Source organism: Oncorhynchus keta, chromosome 35 (genome assembly GCF_023373465.1).
Source record: "Oncorhynchus keta strain PuntledgeMale-10-30-2019 chromosome 35, Oket_V2, whole genome shotgun sequence".
NCBI classification, from domain to species: Eukaryota; Metazoa; Chordata; class Actinopteri; order Salmoniformes; family Salmonidae; genus Oncorhynchus; species Oncorhynchus keta.
Window position 1 is genome coordinate 31559390 of NC_068455.1, and position 16759 is coordinate 31576148.

A 16759-nucleotide genomic window follows, 5' to 3' on the forward strand; every position below is an offset into this window, starting at 1 on the left:
TACATTGTTGTCACCATACTGATGTCATACTCAACATAACTACTATAACTAACACGTTAGTAAACCCGCTACAATCATGCAGATCAGTAATCAGTTTCCCACTTACACCGGCGGGCCCTGGTGGCAATAAATTAATAAAACCGAAAGCTTACCTTGACTTGGAAGAGTTCCCGTGTTGGATAGCCATAGCCAGTTAGCTAACATGGCATTCCTCTCTGTTTGAACCTGGTGTTTGAGTAGGCTAAACTAGTTAGCTGCATTTGCTAGCTAAGTAAGTGAATGTAAAAAAAATACTGTGTGTGTATACACAGTACACAGTACTGTGCAAATGTTTTAGGCAGGTGTGAAAAAATGCTGTTAAGTAAGAATGCCACCGAAACAGCATCATTTCTTGTAGATGCATTTGCACAAAGTCAAGGATTTTGTAGGCATATAGTCAGGTGTATGATTAAACAATTATGCCAAACCAGTGCTAATGATCATCAATTCAATATGTAGGTTGGAACACAATCATTAACTGAAACAGAAAGAGCTGTGCAGGAGGAATAAAAATGTGGTGAGGAACAGCCAAACTCAGCTAACAAGGTGAGGTTACTGAAGACAGTTTACTTTAAAAAAAAAGTCATACACCATGACAATACTGAGACACAAGGTATACTGCATCAGCAAGGTCTCTCCCAGGCAGACATTTCAAGGCAGACAGGGGTTTCCAGATGTGCTGTCCAAGCTTTTGAAGAAGCACAAAGAAACGGGTAACGTTGAGGACCGTAGACGCAATGGTCGGCCAAAGAAACTTATTGCAGCAGATGAAAGACACATCATGCTTACTTCCCTTTGCAATCGGAAGATATCCAGCAGTGCCATCAGCTCAGAATTGGCAGAAAACAGTGGGACCCTGGTGCACCCATCTACTGTCTGGAGAAGTCTGGTCAGAAGTGGCCTTCATGGAAGACTTGCGGCCAAAAAGCCATACCTCCGACGTGGAAACTAGGCCAAGCGACTCAACTATGCACGAAAACACAGGAACTGGGGTGCAGAAAAATGCCAGCAGGTGGTCTGGACTGACGAGTCTCCTCGGTTTTGTATTGAAGTCAATGTTCTCAGAGGTTAGCTGCCCTCTGGCTATACCATGGTGCTACCCTACAAATTGCTGCTGAGGCTACTGTATACCTTTATTGAAAAACAGTGTGTTTTAATCAAGTATTTGGTGAAATGAATATATTTAAAAGGATAACTTTAACATTTCACCTTTTATTTTTCTGAAACTTTTTATTTTTCTCCACTGGTGCACACTTCCTAAGTAATGTCAATGTGCTTTTATGACTTCAACTATAACAGGGCTATTCAACTTATAATTTAGAATGGCCTTTGATCAATTCAGAACATAATTTTTTTTATCAGCCTAACAATCCCTACAAAAATTCTGATGTTTAGTGCCGAAAAGGAGCCCTCTTTCAATATTCTCCAATGGGAGAATATATTTTCTTGTAGTCCCGCCCAGTAAGTGCTGTCAATCAATATCACCCAACATCTCCTTTACAGCCAATCAAATCTGCTAAGAGGGGAACAGGGTTGGTCTGCCTGCCTATTGGCTCTTTCATCGCAGAACATAATTTAACATAATGATGTTCGGTGGCAAAGCAAGGGTAATAACTCTCTCGAGGGCAGTCTATATGAGTTTATGGAAGAGATAGTTGCTTTTCCCCTTGATTGCCACCACAAGAAAGAAAACCCATATCTAGGAAAATGCATGATGAGGAGTTCGTATCAGATGTGTGTTTTTTAGTGACATCTTCAATCAATTCAGTGGACTTAATTTGGGACAACAGGGGAGGGATAAAACAGTTGTTGACATGATTGAAAATGGACTTCTTTTAAAATAAATGTGCTCTTTTCTCCTTGAGACCAAACAAAACGCTCAATTTCTATACACTTCGCAACTATATTGTCATCATCAGTACAGATGACTCCCATGATGTCAGAGTTTTTAGGTAACTGAAAGCTAACTTTCCAACAAGATTTTATGTGTTTGTGTCCCCACTGAGGGGGGCGGGGAGCATTTGTTATAGGGACCCGTTCTTTACTGATGTGGGGAAGAGAGACTTCTCCGCAAAAGCTAGTCAACTGAGATATGCCTGTTTTCAATGTAAAAAATAATAATATTGTCAGAGAAAAGAACTACATGATATAGAACAGAATATCATGCTGGTCAACTGAGATACATTTTTGAAAAAAGTTACATATGTAAAACAGACATTTAATAAAAATGTATTAATGTGATGCAGATCAACTGTGTTATAAGTACAAATGTGTTCCATTATTTAAACAACTTGATGCACTGAATTAAGCTAATCTTAAAGAATTTAAAATGAACTTTTAACAATATGCCATGCATAAAAGGTTTCTATGTTTAAAAAAATTAATTAAATAGTTAGTTATTGTTAAATTCAAAATTGATTGAATATATTTTTCCTCAGGGGATTTTTTTTCATTTTTTAAAAACATTTTGGCATATTTATTGAAAATGTAATACAGTGATGTACTGGGCCGTACGCACTACCCTCTGTAGTGCCATGAGGTCGGAGGCCGAGCAGTTGCTATACCAGGCGTTGATGCAACCGGTCAGGATGCTCTCGATGGTGCAGCAGTAGAACTTCGAGGATCTGGTGACCCATGCCAAATCTTTTCAGTCTCCTGAGGGGGAAAAGGTGTTGTCATGCCCTCTTCACGACTGTCTTGGTGTGTTTGGACCATGATAGTTTGTTGGTGATGTGGACACCAAGGAGACTTGGCACTACACTGCCAGGTCTCTGACATCCTTATAGGCTGTCTCATCGTTGTCGGTGACTAGGCCTACCACTGTTGTGTCGACAGCAAAGTGAATTATGGTGTTGGAGTCATGCTTCGCCACACAGTCGTGGGTGAACAGGGAGTACAGGAGGGGACTAAGCACACACCCCTATGGGGCCCCAGTGTTGAGGATCAGCGTGGCAGATGTGTTGTTGCCTACCCTTACCACCTGGGGGCGGCCTGTCAGGAAGACCAGCATCCAGTTGCAGAAGGAGTTCTTTAGTCCCAGGGTCCTTAGCTTAGTGATGAGCTTTGTGGGCACTATGGTATTGAACACTGAGCTGTAGTGAATGAACAGCATTTTCACATAGGTGTTCCTTTTGTCCAGGTGGGAAAAGGCAGTGTGGAGTGCGATTGAGATTCTGTCATCTGTGGATCTGTTGGAGTCGGTCTAAGGTTTCCGGGATGATGGTGTTGATGTGAGTCATGACCAGCCTTTCAAAGCACTTCAAGGCTACTGAAGTGAGTGCTACGGGGCGGTAGTCATTTAGGCAGGTTACCTTCGCTTCCTTGGGCACAGTGACTATGGTGGTCTGCTTGAAACATGTAGGTACTGCAGACTCGGTCAGGGAGAGGTTGAAAATGTCAGTGAAGACACTTGCCAGTTGGTCCGCGCATGATCTGAGTACACGGCCTGGTAATCCTTCTGGCCCCGCGGCCTTGTGAATGTTGACCTGTTTAAAGGTCTTGCTCACATCGGCTACAGAGAGTGTGATCACACAGTCATCTGGAACAGCTGGTGCTCTCATGCATGCTTGTCTCGAAGCGAGCAAAAAAGCCATTTAGCTCATCTGGTAGGCTTGCTTCACTGGGTAGCTCTAGGCTGGGTTTCCCTTTGTAGACCATAATAGTTTGCAAGCCTTGCCACATCTGATGAGCTTTAGAGCCGGTTTAGTAGGATTCAATCTTAGTCCTGTATTGAGGCTTTGCCTGTTTGATGGTTCGTCTGAGGTATAGCGACATTTCTTGTAAGCGTCCGGATTAGTGTCCCGCTCCTTGAAAGCAGCAGCTCTAGCCTTTAGCTCGGTGCGGATGTTGCCTGCAATCCATGGCTTCTGGTTGGGATATGTACACACAGTAACTGTGGGGACGATGTCATCAATGCACTTATTGATGAAGCTGGCGACTGAGGGGTTATACTCCTCAATGCCATTGGTTGAATCCCGGAACATATTCAGTCTGTGCTAGCAAAACAGTCTTGTAGCATACCATCCGCGTCATCTGACCACTTTCGTATTGAGCGAGTTACGGGTACTTCCTGGTTTAGTTTTCGCTAGAAAGCAGGAATCAGGAGGAAAGAATTATGGTCAGATTTGCCAAATGGAGGGCGAGGGAGAGCTTTATATGCATCTCTGTGTGTGGAGCAAAGGTGGTCTGGAGGTTTTTTTCTCTGGTTGCACATGTGAAATGCTGGTAGAAATGGATAAAACGGATTTAAGTTTGCCTGCATTAAAGTCCCCGGCCACTAGGTTCGCCGCTTCTAGATGAGCATTTTCTTGTTTGCTTGTGGCCTTGTACAGCTCGTTGAGTGCAGTCTTAGTGCCAGCATCGGTTTGTGGTGGTAAATGGATGGCTTCGAATAATGTAGATGAAAACTCTCTTGGTAGATAGTGTATTCTACAGATTATCATGAGGTACTCTACCTCAGGCGAGTGATACCTCAAGACTTCTTTAATATTCGACATTTCGCACCAGCTGTTATTGACAAATAGAAGCACACACCCACCTACCTCTCGTCTTACCAGACGTAGCTGTTCTGTTCTGCCGATGCACGGAAAACCCAGACAACTGTATATTATCCATGTCGTCATTTAGCCACGATTCGTTTAAACATAAGATATTACAGTTTTTAATCTCCAGTTGGTAGGATAGTCTCGAACAGAGATCATCAAGTGTATTTTCCAATGATTGCACGTTCGCCAATAGAACGGATGGTAGAGCCTGGTCTCGAGAAGCAGTATATCCTTCGCGCCAGACTCATTAAGTAAAAAATCTTTGTCCAGTTTGAGGTGAGTAATCACTGTTCTGATATCCAGAAGATATTTTCGGTTGTAAGATATGGTAGCAGCAACATTGTGTACAAATAAGTTACAAACAATAGGAGAAAAAATATTGCAGTCGGTTCGGAGCCCGTAAAACTACAGCCATCCCCTCCGGTGCCATTACTCCAGTGACTTGTTGCAAGCAGGATGGATTTTAAATATATATTTTATTCTGTACAGGCTTCCTTTTCACTCAGTTAGGTTAGTATTGTGGAGTAACACCAATATTGTTGATCCATCCTCAGTTGGATCTTATCCACAGCCATTAAACTCGAACTGTTTCTAAGCCATCATTGGCCTTATGGTGAAATCCCTGAGCGGTTTCCTTTCTCACCGGCACCTGAGTTAGGAAGGACACCTGTGTAACGGTCGTTGTATGAAGAAGGTGTGGACCAAAGCGCAGCGTGGTACGTGTTCATGATGTTTTATTTACTGAACACTGAAATACAAAATAACAACGTGAATAAACGAAAAAAAAACGAATCAGTCCTGTAAGGTGCAGAAAACACTAAACAGAAAATAACTACCCACAAATCATAGTGGGAAAACAGGCTACCTAAGTATGGTTCTCAATCAGAGATAACGATCGACAGCTGCCTCTGATTGGGAACCATACCAGGTCAAACACAGAAATACAAGACCTAGAACAAAAACATAAAGTGCCCACCCCAACTCACACCCTGACCAAACTAAAACAGAGACATAAAAAAGGAACTAAGGTCAGGACGTGACAACCTGTCTCTTTGTAGTGACTGGGTGTATTGATACACCATACAAAGTGTAATTAATAACTTCACCATGCTCAAAGGGATATTCAATGTCTTTTTTATTTTAACCCATCTACCAATAGGTGCCCTTCTTAGGGAGGCATTGGAAAACCTCCCTGGTCTTTGTTGTTGAATCTGTGTTTGAAATTAACTGCTCGACTGAGGGACCTTACAGATAATTGGGGTAGAGAGATGAGGTAGTCATTCAAAAATCACAAACACTATTATTGCACACAGAGTGAGTCCATACATTGTATTATGTGATTTGTTAACTTAGGGCTAGGCGTCCCGCCAGAAGGACACCTGTTGACAACTTCCGGTGAAATTGGAGGACGTGCAATTCAAATAAATAATCAAATTATGGATATTAAACATTTAGGTACATACAAGTGTCTTATATCGGTTAAAAGCTTAAAATCTTGTTAATCTAACTGCATTGTCCAATTTACAATAGGCTTTACAGCGAAAGCATGAAATGCGATTGTTTGAGGACATCAAAATATTCTTCAACCAGCACAGGTTTCATAAATTCACAAATAGCGATTAAATATTCACTTACTTTTTGAAAATCTTCCTCTGATTTGCATTCCAAATGGTTCCAGCTACAGCGTGTAGTGTCGCTTTGTTAGATATAATCCTTTATAAAAATCCTTTATATCCCAAAAGGTCTGTTTAGTTGGCGCCATCTGTTTGAGTAATCCACTCGTTCAGCATGCAGAGAAAGGAATCCAACAATCTACCGCTAAACTTTATTAAGACAAGTCAAAATACATTTCTATTCAATCCTCAGGTACCCTAAAATGTAATTAAACTATAATATTTCATACGGAAATAAGTATTTTCAATTGGAAAGAGATATTAGCAGGTGTGCGTCCTCTTCATCATGCTTGCACAGACTGATTTCCAACTTTAGTCCCAGGACTAAAACTCATAATTCTTCCTCGTTTTCGAAGTAACAAGCCTGAAACCTTGAACAGACTGTTGACATCTAATGGAAACCATAGGAATTGGAATCTGGGAGCTGGATTTTGATATGTGCCTATACTTTCCATTGTAAGAGCATGGGAACACAAAAAAAAAACAATTCCGGTTGGTTTTTCTTTTGGATTTTCTCCTACCATATCCATTGTGTTATAGTCTCATACATTATTTTTAACATTTCTACAAACTTCAAAGTGTTTTCTATCCAATGGTACCAATTATATGCATATCCTGGCTTCTGGGCCTGAGTAATAGGCAGTTTACTTTGGGCACATCAGTCAGGCAGAAATTGAGTTAAAAGGACCCTAGCCTAAAGAAGTTATTGAATGTATTTAAGCTTGCCATAACAAAGCGGTTGAATAGTTAACTTTTTAAAATTATATACATAATTCCACTTTGACATTATGGGGTATTGTGTGTAGGTCAGTGACCAAAAATGTAAATTTAATCCATTTTAAATTTAGGCTTTAACATAACAAAATGTGGAAAAGGTCAAGAGGGTGTGAATATTTTCTGAAGGCACTGTAGAAAATAATGTGATGCTGCTTGGTTAACTGAGACATTCCATGCAAAATAGGTTTCATATTTGTAAATAAAAACAAAAGATGAAGATGTGTACAGTTGAAGTCGGAACTTTACATACACTTAGGTTGGAGTCATTAAAACTAGTTTTTCAACCACTCTACAAATTTCTTGTTAACAAACTATAGTTTTGGAAAGTCGGATAGGACATCTACTTTATGCATGACACAAGTCATTTGTCCAACAATTGTTTACAGACAGATTATTTCACTTTTAATTTACTGTATCACAATTCCAGTGGGTCAGAAGTTTACATACACTATGTTGACTGTGCCTTTAAACAGCTTGGAATATTCCAGTTAATGATGTCATGACTTTAGAAGCTTCTGATTGACATCATTTGAGTCAATTGGAGGTGAACCTGTGGATGTATTTCAAGGCCTACCTTCAAACTCAGTGTCTCTTTGCTTGACATCATGGGAAAATCAAAAGAAATCAGAAGAAAAAAATTGTAGACCTCCACAAATCTGGTTCATCCTTGGGAGCAATTTCCAAACGCCTGAAGGTACCACGTTCATCTGTACAAACAGTAGTACGCAAATATAAACACATGGGACCACGCAGCCATCATACTGCTCAGAAAGGAGACGCGTTCTGTCTCTTAGAGATGAACGTACTTTGGTATGAAAAGTGCAAATCAATCCCAGAACAACAGCAAAGAACCTTGTGAAGATGCTGGAGGAAACATGTACAAAAGTATCTATATCCTCAGTAAAAATAGTCCTATATCGACACAACCTGAAAGGCCGCTCAGCAAGGAAGAAGCCTCTTCTCCAAAACCGTTTGCAACTGCACATGGGGACAAAGATCGTACTTTTTGGAGAAATGTCCTCTGGTCTGATGAAGCAAAAATATAATTGTTTGGCCATAATGACCATCGTTATGTTTGGAGGAAAAAGGGGGATGCTTGCAAGCCGAAGAACACCCTTCCAACCGTGGCACACGCGGATGTGGGGATGCTGTTGTGGGGATGCTTTGCTGCTGGAGGGACTTGTGCACTTCACAAAATAGATGGCATCATGAGGCGGGAAAATTGTGGATATATTGAAACAACATATCAAGACGTCAGTCAGGAAGTTAAGGCTTGGTCACAAATGGGTCTTCTAAATGGACAATGACCCCGAGCATACTTCCAAAGTTGTGGCAAAATGGCTTAAAGACAACAAAGTCAAGGTATTGGAGTGGCCATCACAAAGCCCTGACCTCAATCCTATAGAAAATGTGTGGTTAGAACTGAAAAAGGAGGCCTTTAAACCTGACTCAGTTACACCAGCTCTGTCAGGAGGAATGGGCCAAAATTCACCCAACTTATTGTGGGAAGCTTGTGGAAGGCTACCCAAAATGTTTGACCCAAGTTAAACAATTTAAAGGCAATGCTACCAAATGCTAATTGAGTGTATGTAAACGTCTGACCCACTGGGAATGTGATGAAAGAAATAAAAGCTGAAATAAATCATTCTCTCTGTAATAGTTTTCCTCCTCCTCGTCTGAAGAGGAGAAGCGAGAAGGATCGGAGGACCAAGATGCGGCGTAGTAAGTTTTCATTATGTTTAATTTTAAAGACAAACTGAACACTAAAATACAAAAACAATAAACGTAACGTGAATAACCGAAACCAAAAATAGTACCGTGTGGTGAAAAACACAGACACGGAAACAAGCACCCACAAACAAACCCAGGCTACCTAAGTATGATTCTCAATCAGAGACAACTAATGACACCTGCCTCTGATTGAGAACCATACTAGGCCGAAACATAGAAATAGAAATAGAAAACAAACATAGACTGCCCACCCCAACTCACGCCCTGACCATACTAAATAACGACAAAACAAAGGAAATAAAGGTCAGAACGTGACACTCTCCACTATTATTCTGACATTTCACATTCTTAAAATAAAGTGGTGATCCTAATTTACCTAAAACAGGGAATTTTTACTAGGATTAAATGTGAATAAGGAATTGTGTAAAACTGAGTTCAAATGTATTTGGCTAAGGTGTATGTAAACTTCCGACTTCAACTGTATCTTAAAAGGACAGGAAAGTTTCAAATGAATGTGATGTAGATAAACTGTGTTACAAATGTGTTCCATTATTTAAACAATTTGATGCACTGAATTAAGCTCATCTGAACGCACTTAATATGAACTTTTAGCAACATTTAATTTTAATAAAAGTGCTTCATAAGATTATAATGGTGTTTGAATGTTTTTTTTATACCGGTTTTGGGAATAGTAATCCCATGTAGAAAATGTCTGCCCTCCTATAAATAACCTTTTTCATATCTGGCCCCTGTAAGAATATAGTTGAATGGCTCTGAACTATAAGGTGGTTTTTTTTTTATCTCCTAGCTGTGCCATTTAGGAACGAGAGCAAGCACATTTGTTTGGTTTGGAGCACAACCCTGCCTCCCCGCCATCACACAATTATTGTAGTTTAAGCAATTCAAAAATTGCTCATTTTAAAATCGAAATCTGGGTCCGTTGGGCATCATTTGAAAGCTTGTTCTATTGCCAACAAAACTAGCTAGGTTATAAAATATGATCTTACAGTGTTAGGCTTTCAAAAGTCAATTCAGAGAAACATATCGTTATTTTGTTGCGCATAGAAAGTAGTCATGATTCAGGTGCGTGCATTCACAATAGACAAACAGGCTCATTCTGTTCAGAACAACCCAGGGTATGATGCCATGTCATCTATTAACTGTACATCAAACATAGTGGTCAGAAACATTGACACTGTATATGGCATGAGTTTTATGATATGCACATTTGGACTCACGGTTGTTTGGCTTGCTTGCAGGACATCAAAGCGGTATTTATTATAATACTCAACGTCGCATCTTTCAAAATACATCGAGTCCTCTTATTTACAGCATTTCCCTCACTCAGACAACAAAACATTTGCAAAAGTTGTCCAATTAGTGGGAGGGATGGGGGCAACTTATTGTTGCTGGCTTTGCTCAAGTTCTGAACGGCTGACAGTCAAAACCCATAGAGCGCTGTGGAGCGTAGTGCCTGAGCTCTGACGTCATGTATAGCATGTTACTGTACAGCCACTGTATTCCAATTTAGGCGCTTATCAGTGCCCAAATCTGCCATTCAACCCTTATGAGGGTACAAGTGTACAGGGCTACAGTGAGTTATGTTGCAACTGAAAATAGTCAAACTGATCATTCAAATGATTTAATTTGACTTAATCATATAAACACGTAATAAATGAGAGATGGAATCTCTTGCTCAGGTTAGGCATATCTTAATCAGACACACGCTAAGTTGTCTTTCCACTGTGTAGAAATGCTGTTGAATGGATAAAATATGTGCACTGCTGTGGACTCCATAGTGTATATATTGATAGCTCTAACCTTAATTACAGTACATTCAATAGAAATCCCACAGGATACCCATGTAGCCTATGTGGCTATTATAAGTGTTAAAAAGTCAATGCTATTTCAAGCCTAAATGTATGTCTCGTCTTCTGACGATGGTTGTGATTTCTTGAAAGTAGGGCAGAATAAGCCGTCTTTTCCAAATTAATGGTCTGTCTTTCCCAACGATTTTTGAGAAAACATTTTTTAGAAACATGTAGTTAGTGGTGTGAATAAGGTAGTAAAACTAGACTTTAATTTGTATTTTGCCTTGTTGGGTCGGCGTGTTTCTCACTCAAGTGCACGAGAGCAACCTGATCCCACAGTGGTAGTCCGTTGTGAGTGAGTCTGAAGGGCTCTAATAACAACCACTTAAAAGAGACATCACATGGAGGTTGTCATCGTTTCCCTCAGGCACAGGGAAACTACAGGGCATGTATAGGTGAAGCCACACACACTCTACATGCCATGTGTTAAAAGAGGGCCTTTCTTTGTTAAAATCTAATCTGATCGAATAATCTCACAGTGCTTGATGATTTCGTGGACAGAAACGTGGATATCAATAGAATTGTGATTGACACTTATTCTGTTAAATTTACTACTTATGGAAGTTGTTATGAGGTCTTATATCAGACATAAATGTACAAAATGAGTGTAATGCGTTGTTACTGAGCTCTCAACTCTGAACTCAACTTGTATATGAAATCATAAATGTGTCATAACAATTATTAACTTTTTTTGTTTTGTTGCAAAGAACAGGCCTCTCCCATAACCTACAATGTCACAATGAGCAAATCTCACTCAAAATGTCTATTTTTCATCATATTTCCATCAATTTGACATTATTAGATCATAAATAGTGCTGCATGTCAAGCTGACCAGAGGATATGGAGACGTTAACCACATATCACTGTTTATACACACAAAAAGAATCCTGTGGTTGGCTACATCCTCTTAGAACCAACCATTATTTTACTTAGTTAGGTCTTAAATGTGCACTCATTTATTTTAGGGGTTGGATTGTGACCTTACTACAGGTCATCTATTGGTCACTCAAAGCAGGAAAGAAAGGGCTCTCCAGGACGCCCTTTGGAACCTAGGTACAAGTGTATTTTCTGAAATATTTGGTACAACCCATTGCTGTGAATCACCTTAATTTTAATTTACAAGGAAGCACCGTAATGTAAACATAAACATATGTGATCTATGGATTTCTGGGGTAGATATCTGTGTCTCTATGGAGTCTAGACCTCATGATGATGCCTGCTCAGAGTTTCTCTCCTCTGTAGCCAAGACCTACCTAGACCTATGGTCTACCCATGAAACAGATCCCATGGTCATGACAAGTTCTCGAGGCCTTCTCATTCATCAGCTCTGGATAGTCCTCCAGGCATGATTCATCCATTTCCTCCTGACCCATTTTCAACATTTGCTTTGGATGTAGCATACTGCAGTCTGTGTCCCCAGCTTACAAGTCCATGCCATAAATATGAGATTTATATTGGACCCCATGAGAAGTGGAATGGGGTTATTCAGTTTCCTCAGCTCTTACGACGGTTTGATTTCAACTCTCCTATGTCTCCTAAATCTAAAACATAGTACAGAAATCTGCCATTGGGATTCATAGCATTGTATTGTATTGATGACAGAGCATCATTACAGTGAAGTTCTACAGACAGACTAATTAGACTTTAGGATGATGCCATTTTTATACAATGTAGTTAGTTATTGGTTTAAGTAGAAGTCTTTTGATGGCTGTTTCTTCTGTGACAGTTTCAACTCTGCCTTATGGAAGTCCCCTCTGCTTTTATGGTCAAGTGAATGTCTCCTTCTACATGTGTGATGATTAGTGGTGTGTTCCCCATGAGAACATTACTGTCTGTTGTGTGTCTGTCAGGATCTGGAGGCTGGCTGGGACAGGTTGCCAGGAGAGAAGGTCCTGCAGGATATAAGGGAGAAGAGAGGGCAGGAGAGGCGTCTCCAAGAGATCCAGCTGCAGCTAGAGCTGCTGGGCCAGGGCCAAGAAATGATTGTGAGTTCAAAGCAGCCACACACGCACAGCACAGTGTGCACACACACACACACACACACACACACGCACATTTATATACAATCACTAATACACACATGATCAGTGGACCATTGACTCCACAGTGGGAATTCCACATGCACAGATATGCATGCACACGCACTGACACAATTCATATAGTTTGTAGGGGAATTGAAAAGAGCCTTATCACTGCTGGCAAAAATGTCACAGGGCATTGGGCAATTAACCTCAGATTATGCATTACATTAAGCAAGTCATTATTTTATTGCACTGTGCCTAGAATTATAGGTAGCTGCCAAAATAAAGGAAACACTTGAGCCAATGAGGGATACCACACAGGTGTGGCTCGTGAGCAATTAAAACATCCCATCATGCTTAGGGTCATGTATAAAAATGCCCAGTTTCCCAATATTTTGGCTACCATGGCTAGAAGAGATCTCAGTGACTATTAAAGAGGGGTCTCAAAGGAGCATATGAGGTTTAAAGGCTGTGTCAGTCACCAGATTTCAAACCAATTGAACGCTTATGTGAGATTCTGGAGCGCCGCCTGAGAAAGCGGTTTCCACCACCATCAACAAAACACTAAATTATGGAATTGTTTGTGGAATAATGGTGTCGCAGCCCTCCAATAGAGTTCCAGACACTTGTAGAATCTATTCCAAGGTGCATTGAAGCTGTCCTGGAGGCTTGTGGTGCCCAACACCCTATTAAGACCCTTTATGTTGGTGTTTCCTTTATTTTGTCAGTTACCTGTAAATCCAATGACTTTATTTTTAATGCTCTATCACTTTTTATTTCTTTAATGGCCTTATTTATACATTCTGAACACATTTTACTCTTCATTTGGGAACTCGTTAATTCCATTGATTGTCTGTGCCCAAGGTTCCTTTTTAGTGTTTAATGGCTCACTGCAATTCTTCCCTCAAATTCTATTCCCCCAATGTCCCCTGGAAACAATTGAGCATGGCCTCGTTCTGGGACTCTGTAGAGTTACAATCACAACTGGCAAAAATTCTGGTTTCTGGGGAAAACACATGAACACAGGAATGTACCTGCAACAAAGGGTGATGGATTTGTTTCCTCCATCCACTGACATTTGTGACTTTAATTTATTGTGTAGCAAAAGAGGGCATCAGCCGTCGATGTGGCAGCTCTTTACAACCCCACACAATATGGCCTTCTGGGGTACCTGCCTAATTCCCATTTGGTAGTATGGATGTTTTTTTGTAGGTGTTACTTTCTGAGAAATCTGCCTTGATCTCATTTAGGGCTACCACTTTACCAACTGGTTGTACACTTTGCCATGGTGAACCACAACTCAACTTATCCATGCTTAATTAAAGCATCAGTAGACACTATTATGCAAAAAAATTAAAGGTCCAAAGCAGCCATTTTTATCTCAATATCAAATCATTTCTGGGGTAACAATTAAGTACCTTGCTGTGATTGTTTTCAATTAAAATTGTAAAAAATAGCTTCATACCAAAGGGCAACTAGGAAATAACACATATAGAATCATGTAATAACCAACAAAGTGTTAAACAAATAAAAATATATTTTATATCTGAGATTCTTCAAAGTAGTCATCCTTTGCCTTGATGACAGCTTTGCACTTTGGCAAGAACAGCTCAAATAAACAAAGAGAAACGACAGTCCATCATTACTTTAAGACATGAAGGTCAATACGGAAAATTTCAGTGCAATGCGGAATATTTCAATACGGAACATTTCAAGTGCAGTCGCAAAAACCATCAAGTGCTATGATGAAACTGTCTCTCATGAGGACCGCCACAGGAAAGGAAGACCCAGAGTTACCTCTGCTGCAGAGGATAAGTTCATTAGAGTTAACTGCACCTCAGATTGCAGCCCAAATAAATACTTCAAAGTTCAAGTAACAGACACATCTCAACATCAACTGTTCAGAGGAGACTACGTGAATCAGGCCTTCATGGTCGAATTGCTACAAAGAAACCATTACTAAAGGACACCAATTAGAAGAAGAGACTTGCTTGGGCCAAAAAACACGAGCAATGGACATTAGACCGGTGGAAATCTGTCCTTTGGTCTGATGAGTCCAAATTTGAGATTTTTGCTTCCAACAAGTTGTGTCTTTGTGAGATGCAGAGTAGGTGAACGGATGACCTCCACATGTGTGGTTCCCACCATGAAGCATGGAGGAGGAGCTGTGATGGTGTGGGGGTGCTTTGCTGGTGACACAGTCTGTGATTTATTTATAATTCAAGACACACTTAACCAGCATGGCTACCACAGCATCCCATCTGGTTTGCGTTTAGTGGGACTGTTATTTGTTTTTCAACAGGACAATGACCCAAAACACACCCCAGGTTGTGTAAGGACTATTTGACCAAGAAGGAGAGTGATGCACTGCTGCATCAGATGACCCGGCCTCCACAATCATCCAATCTCAACCCAATTGAGATGGTTTGGGATGAGTTGGACCGCAGAGTGAAGGGAAAGCACCAAAGAAGTGCTCAGCATATGTGGAAACTCCTTCAAGACTGTTGGAAAAGCATTCCAGGTGAGCATTCCACCTCATGAAGCTGGTTGAGAGAATGCCAAGAGTGTGCAAAGCTGTCATCAAGGCAAAGGGTGACTACTTTGAAGAATCTCAAATATAAAATATATTTTGATTTAGCACTTTTTGGGTTACTACATGATTCTATATATGTTGTTTCATAGTTGTAATGTCTTCACTATTATTCTACAACGTAGAACATAGTAAAAATACAGAAAACCCTGGAATGACTGGTACTGTATATATAACACAGGAAAATCACTTTTTGACTACAGTGGGCCTCTAAGTTAACCACACTCTAAATTATATTATAAGAAAAAAGTCTGTTTTAGCCTCATTTGTGCAGAACAAATAGGATTTTATGTTAGCTAATTAAGGCCAAATCATCTGGAGGATACTATCATTATGAAAACCACCACCTAAACAACATGATTCTGTTCTCATACTAGATGTATGTGTTCTACATGTAGATTTACCCCTAAACTAATCAGAACCCACTCATTTAGGTGTTGTAAGAGTATGGTTCTAGAGTTTGATTGTATTGGTCAGAAATGGAAACAATCGTATAGGGAGACTAGGTTCACAGCATCGACATGGTGAGTTTGCTTGGTCCAAACTCAGCTGATTGCTTCATGTTGATGTTCCTGCAGCCTGGTTACAGCTCTTTTGGTACCAGCCAATTGTGTCTGTCCTTAGGTCTTTATTTTGCCATCCATTCTGCAAAGTTATTGCCCTGGTTAATGTGCCAGGAACAAGCCTGTAAAGAGAGGCAACACAAGCTTAATCTAGGGTACTAGGGACCCTGTAAAAACTGGGATAAATCAAAAACATAATTCTGTGTATGCTGCAATGAACTGGAAAATATCTCCCTTCCAGATCAATAGATCCTAAATAAATAGCTTATAACTACCTGGAGCAGTAGCAGTGGCTTCTCTCCCAAGACTTTGTAGAGGTAGGAAAAGAGGTATGCTCTCTCATATTGTTTAGTCTTGAGTCTCTGGAATGCTGCACTTTTTGGAGAGGAGGAAAATCTTAAAAGCTTTGGTGAACTAAATTGTTGATGTAACTCACAGATTAATGACCAGAGACGACCTGTGTCCCATCACATTTGATGGATTTCATTGTGGTTGACAGAATTTTAAGTGATTCAGTCTTATCTGTATGGATCATGGAAAAACACATTCACCCATTTTACTCCAATACAGTGCTATCTATGTATAGGTAACTGCCAAAATAAAGGAAACGCCAACAAAAAGTTTCTTAATGGGGTGTTGGGCCAGAACATCATGCACATTGGCATAAATTCTACAAGTGTCTAGAACTTTTTTGGATGGATGCAAGAAATACTATTCTTACTCCCATAAGTGTTAAATTGGGTTGAGATCTGATGACTGAGACAGGCATATGGTTTACATCGTTTTTATGCTCATAAAACTATTTAATAACTACTCATGCCCTGTGGATGGGGCATTGCCATCTTATTATACAGATAACCCTAAGGATGATAGGATGTTAATTGCTGATTCAACTCAGGAACCACACCTGTGTGGATGCACCTGCTTTCAATATACTTTGTATTGCTCAT

At 40.2% G+C, this 16759-nt stretch overlaps 1 protein-coding gene across 2 annotated transcripts in view; it reads left to right on the top strand.

Moving 5' to 3' along the window:
* The window catches only part of fsip1 (fibrous sheath interacting protein 1), a 70569-nt gene that overhangs the window by 38172 nt on the left and 15638 nt on the right, over positions 1 to 16759 (top strand). For both annotated transcript variants that reach the window (XM_035752367.2, XM_035752368.2), the window contains exon 10: positions 12486 to 12620. In XM_035752367.2, coding sequence (XP_035608260.1) covers positions 12486 to 12620 — 135 coding nt within the window. The remainder of the gene's footprint in view (positions 1 to 12485; positions 12621 to 16759) is intronic.